Source organism: Plectropomus leopardus, chromosome 12 (assembly GCF_026936395.1).
Source record: "Plectropomus leopardus strain MGB_pleo_1.0 chromosome 12, ASM2693639v1, whole genome shotgun sequence".
NCBI classification, from domain to species: domain Eukaryota; kingdom Metazoa; phylum Chordata; class Actinopteri; order Perciformes; family Serranidae; genus Plectropomus; species Plectropomus leopardus.
In genome coordinates this window covers 165475-171474 of record NC_142187.1, presented here as the reverse complement: position 1 = coordinate 171474, position 6000 = coordinate 165475, and the positions used below count along the sequence as shown (strand labels likewise).

Here is a 6000-nt window from a genome sequence, read left to right as displayed (position 1 = left end):
GCAGATCCTCTCGCGGTCTACACATAACTTTTCCCGATGTTGAGGAGTGCTTCTCTATGGTAGGAAAGTCGTGCTTCAGCAGAAGGAGCCACGGAATTGAAAAAAACTAGCAAAATATAGCAAAGTTAGAAAGAATTTGAGGAGCCACCGGCTGCTGCATCTGCATGCGCCCCCATTGTCTTCTGACAGAAACCTTCTCATGGCTCCATAAGCTCCAGGAATCCAGAATTGTTGATGCAGGTGAGCCAACATGAGATTGCTTCCGACATGAGCTGTTACATCATGGATATGTCTCAGCAGAAGCTTCACAATGTGCAAGTCTTTTGGGAGTATGGCTGGCTGCTTGGAATCATCCAGCATTGATGCTCAGCTTAACCATCCTCCAAGTCTTCACAGGTGAGGAGTGTTCTTTGGTAAGCTTTCCTAAGCTAAACATCTCTGCTTTCTCCGCTTAGGAATTCTTTCAGTTCTTTTAGAAAATCTTTCACTTCCAAAACATCATGCAACAGCACGCTTTAGCTCTGTCCAAGATGAGTAGGGCTTCATCCACTGGTCCATTATAACCTTAGGTTCTTGTGCCTGAATAACATGTGCTTGAGCTACTCTTTTGACCTCTGTGTCATCAATGTCCAGCATTTCAGGATCTGGATTCTTGGGACACTGTTCTTGTGCACAGAGCAAGAAATCTAGTTCTGAGACCGGGCATTCACTTCTCAAGAAAGCTTTGGCAATCTGTCCTCTGATGAAGAGTGATGAGTGGGATTTAGAGCAGCACTGACATATCTCCACTGAGAAGAGTGACTGCGCTCCAGTATTGTTGTTATTCTATTTGCAACGAAACTTTTGACTCTGGTGCCTTCGCTGTTCAAGTACGTTAGCACAGCCGTGCTATCAGTCCAAAAATTGATTCATGCAGCTTCAGCTCAACTTCTTTTTTCAGAAGCTTGGCCATCTTAATGGCAACTGTGGCTGTTGTCAGCTCCTTTCTTGGTTGATGGTCTCACCAGTTGCAGTGCGGAGCAGTAGGTAGCTTGTTGTTCCATAGGCATCTTTCTTCTCATCTGCAAAGTGATGTAGCTGTGCAAAGAATGGTGTAAACTGCTTTGTCTTGACACATCTGTCAACTCCAAAAGACTCAACTTGCTGCAGATTTGACATCCATTTCTTCCAGCTCAAAGACGCTGTCTGGTGAGTCTTCATCCCAGCTGTATTTTTGCTGGCATAACTCTTACAGTAGTCTTTTGGCTAGCATTACAACTGGAGCAAGAAAGCCCATCAGATCAAAGATGGAACTGACAAGTAAAAGTAGACCTCTCCTAGTGTGTGGCCAATCTTTGAGGTTGATCTAGAACTTGAACTTATCTGATTCGGCATACCACTGGATTCTCAATACTCTCTCCATCGGCAAGTTGTCTTGATCCAGGTTCAGGTCTTGAAACCCTTGCGCTCTCTCCTCTTCAGCAATCAAGTTAGCACCTTTGGACTGTTGCTCAACCATTTTGTTAATCAAAATCCACCTTTTGCCAACATGCTTCTCAAGTCAGCACAATGGGGGTTGGCTTTGTCTTCATCAGTAGTTGACTTTAGGAAGTCATCCACAAAAAAATTTTTCTTGACAGTTATGGCAGCTTTGTGGCCAAAGTCATCCTCAAAATCCCAGAGACATCTTGAGTTCTACAAGCTCCTGATCATATTTCCCCTTAGGTCACCAGAGAAACCTGAGGGGATCCGTGTCTTACTCATACTGGTGGTACATGGCCTCTACCTCAGCCATAACCACCACAGTCTGGGCATAACCTCATGAGGACTCCAAGTAGAGAGCTTGTTAGGTCTGGCCCCTGCAGTTGAAGACAACACAAAGTTTCTGTTTAACTGGATGTCTGACTCCATGTTGAGGCAGATAACATGTTTGCCCTCAGTAGGCTTGCAATCGGTGCTGTTGAGCTTAATTTTGTAGTCTTTCTTGAGAATGTCATCCATAAATGCAAAGTATTCTGCATAGAACTTTATGTATTTTGAGAATCTTTTCCATAAGTTTAATGCACATTGCATGCACAATCACTTGTTCCACACAGGAAGACAAACACTGTAATGACTGTCCATGAGTTTTGAGGATTGAGACACAATGTTCATGAATCGGTGGTCATCCGTTGACATTTCAATGTCTTTATTTTGTCCAGCATCAGGAAAGTCCCACTTAAACTGCAGTAGCCAGAGATCTTCTAGCTTAGCTACTGAGATTGGATTTGCAGTAACTTCTGTCAATGTGTTCATCTCTGTCATTTCTTTTCCACTTCTGTCTGGTCCATTTACTCTCCAGCCCAATATTGTTCCTATGGCCTATGGTCCATCGTTTATGCTGCTGACCACTTGTAGTGGCTCTAATGCCATGAGAAAATTGGTTGCTATGAGCAGTCCAACCTCTGCTTCGATGGTGGGAAGTTTCATTTCTTTCAGGTGATGCAAAATGTTAACATCCTCTTGGCAGGGAGTTATCTTTAGTCACTGGGATGGTTTTCTGTGAATACCCCCTGCGGGTTCGATGAACTCAGTGCCATCCAAGCCACCATTTCAAGTCCAGTCACAAGACAGGTGTTGACAACAGATTCATTTCCCATTGTTCTCAACGAAATTCTTGTGTTGCGTCCGTTCATTTTAAGTTGGTTTATCAGTGACTTTGACGCGAAGGAAGAAGAGCTGGTTGGGTCCAAGAATGCATATGTCGTTACTGTCTTTTTGTGCCTTGAAACATACTGGGATGATCGAAAGAACACAATCTTCCTTACCAGCCCCAGTGACACTGCAAGTGTTACATTGTTTGTACAAAGGCGCTTGATATAGATTGTTGTTTACAGCCTTCATTTACGATTTTTTTTTTTTTTTTGAGAGTCATTTGTGTTCACGTGCAGCAATGCAGGATGCAGTCGAGAGTATTCTTGACACTGGACTTTATCTTTGCAGCTGCTACTCATATGACCATGTTTCAAACAAGGAAAACACAAACCTTTGCTTTACAAAAAGTCTTTTTTTGTGTGTGTGTGTGGCTTGCTTTTGAGTTTGTTGCAGAACTGCGAGGCTGTGCTGCTCGCCATGGTAACTCTTGTGTTTGTTTTGTCCAGTTACAGATATCCAATATAAAATAGGGAATAAAGAGAAAAGCTCGAGAGAAGGAGGTCAAAAACTGTTTGGCTCCACACTCTCTTTTTCTATCAGACTGCCTTACAAACCCCCTCATGTCCAAAAACTCCCACTAGAGGTGAGAGTGGAAAAAATAATAATAAGGGCAATTAAAGATGCACTAGGTGATTTGGTTACACTAGAAACTTTCAGCAGCTGTCACAGATTTTCCTACGGGCATTAAATTTAAATCTTATTATATGTGTTTTAAGACAAACACATTGGTAATCTGTCCTTTGTCTCCACAGTCAGCTACAGCACCAAATCAATAATATTCAATAAGGGCGTGCCTCCTTAAACCTCTCCCCTCAGATCAGAAACAGGGGCTTTGAGACGGTTGTCAAGATGGTGCATTAGAACAATTTACCATTTAAGCAAGGAAAAAGGAAATATCAAATAAGATACTTGGGATGCACCCACAGTTTCCTAAGACCACTGCCACCTGGATATATATGGTCCCCAAAAATTGAGCTTCACTGGTTATGGTGAATTCTTGCCATCTTCTATTGCCATCTTCATGTTAAAATGTGAAGTTTGTTGACAAATGTCTAATCTACTCTCAGTAAATCTGTGATGAGCCAATATCCTTTGCTGTCTTTTCTCTGCCACCCACAGGACTTTTTTGGCCTCACAATGCTCAAAAGTGTTTTAATATAGAAGATTAATTTATACATGTTGATATCTGAGGCAAGTCTTAAGTTCAGTGTTATTCTTTAATTATCACTTTTCTCAGTGTTGTGGTCTACTTATTTGTGATGTTTAATGTGTTGCAGAGAATGTTTTGCTCTCTCTTTTAGAAAAAATAATTTATTGATGTGTTTCTATTTAGTGACCAAGAGGAGGCAGTCATCCAGACCTGTGGTTACTCCTGTTCCCCCCTCAATGTAGTGGATTCGATAGTAGACATCATGTTCATTGTTGACATAATCATCAACTTCAGGACCACTTATGTTAACTCCAATGATGAGGTAAACATGTATGATAGCCTTACTTACAAACTGACCGTCTGACTTACCAGCTCTGTGTGTGAATGACAGATTGACTAATGAACAAATCCTTGACTCAACACTTAATTGCACTAATAGTTTAAAGTAAAAAAAAAAAGACCTGCTCATCAGAGGGCTTTCTGCTGTTGATGCAGCAAAATGATAGCAATAATCCAGATTTAAACCCTCACTGACCACATTTTTTTTTTAATGTATCTAGGTGGTTCCTCATCTAAAGAGGGAACTCTTCTGTAATTGTACAACCAAGGATTTTTTTGTGGCTTTAACAAGTTTTTATTATTATTATTATTATTACTATTATTTTGCACTATATGTTACTGTACTATGATATATTCTCATCTGCAGTTGAGGGTTTTTTAGTTTTTTTAGAAGAGCTCATGTAATATCACTTGATTATTATAATGTCAAACATGTAAGTACTGTAAAATGGCTTAACTTAAGTTAACTGGCTTAACTTGATGAGTAAAAAAGCTCTCCGGTTGTTGCTTGATTCTGAAGAGACCCAAAACTCTAACACAAATTTTTACATAGCTAAAAAGCAAAAAAAAAACCATACAATTCAATTCAATTTCAATGAAATTATATTTATAAAGCCCATTATCACAAAACACAGTTTGCCTCAGAGGGCTTTACAGCATACAGCATCCCTCTGCCCTTAGACTCTCACATCGTCTAAGGAAAAACACACGCAAAAAAACCCTGTAACGGTGATAAAAAAATGGTAGAAACCTCAGAAAGAACGACTTAGGAGGGACGGACAGATGTGCAATTGATGTCATAACTAACAATTCAATTACAGTAATGACCAAAAGGAAAGCGAAAGAGAGAGAGAAAGAGAGAAGGGAAGAGAAAGGGAGAGAGAGGGAGAAAAGCACAGCAATAATGGTAACAATAGCATATATAACAAATGTGATAATGTGACTACTATACTACTAAAATTACTAAATGCACTCTATGATAGCATGTGATGTTACCTACAAATATCGTAAGTGTTGATAAGAGTCCCATGCATATATTTATAGTGGAGGAATGATGCATAATAATGGCACGAGAAGGTCGCGTTGAGCAGGATCACAGCATCTGTGCAACCAAGACCCATAACATAGGCGCTGTCTCAGACAGGACCACAGCAACAGCACAACCAACACCACGATCCCTCTGACAGGGTTGTGGCATTCCACATTCAGTCTACCCTCTCTTAAAGTGCAGTTATTAAAATTTGATGGCACATGTGGCCAACTATTTGTGTTTTGTCTCCTCAGGTGGTGAGCCAATCTTCTCGGATAGCAGTCCACTACTTCAAAGGGTGGTTCCTCATTGACATGGTGGCAGCCATTCCCTTCGATCTCCTCATCTACCGCTCAGGAGAGGAGGTGGTTAGAGGAGGTGGAGAGGGAGAGGTAGGAAGGAGGGAGGAAAAAAGAAGATTGATGAGGGTGGGGTGAGAAATGGAGGTTTGTGTTAAAGGTGGATATAGTAGTGTGATAATACTGCTGGGATTGCAGGAAAACAGGGCACAGAAGAGAAAGATGAGAAAGAAATGAACACTTGAAAGCACAGACTCTGTTAACATGTTAACAATCTTATTTGCAAGGGCTCAACTTCACAGTCCCTGTCAACACGTTCTCACTCCAAACTTGTCACATGGTGCCGATCTGTCAGGACCTGCTGTGTCAACCTATGACATTTTAAGTGTCCTTGTTTGTCAGCTGTTTATGCTCCAGGATGCTGTTATGGTGATGTCAACAAATGCATGGGGTGGGATGACGCAGGCCATTACTTTGAGGTCAATATGTAATGGGATGAAGCAAAACAC

General features: G+C 41.1%; 1 protein-coding gene across 1 annotated transcript in view; it reads left to right on the top strand.

Annotated features, from left to right (window-relative positions):
• Positions 1-331: 331 nt before the first annotated feature.
• LOC121951861 (voltage-gated inwardly rectifying potassium channel KCNH6-like) overlaps positions 332-6000 on the top strand; it is an 81841-nt gene continuing 76172 nt past the window's right edge. The window contains exons 1-3 of the mRNA XM_088085451.1: positions 332-396; positions 4007-4145; positions 5447-5584. Coding sequence (XP_087941577.1) covers positions 332-396; positions 4007-4145; positions 5447-5584 — 342 coding nt within the window. The remainder of the gene's footprint in view (positions 397-4006; positions 4146-5446; positions 5585-6000) is intronic.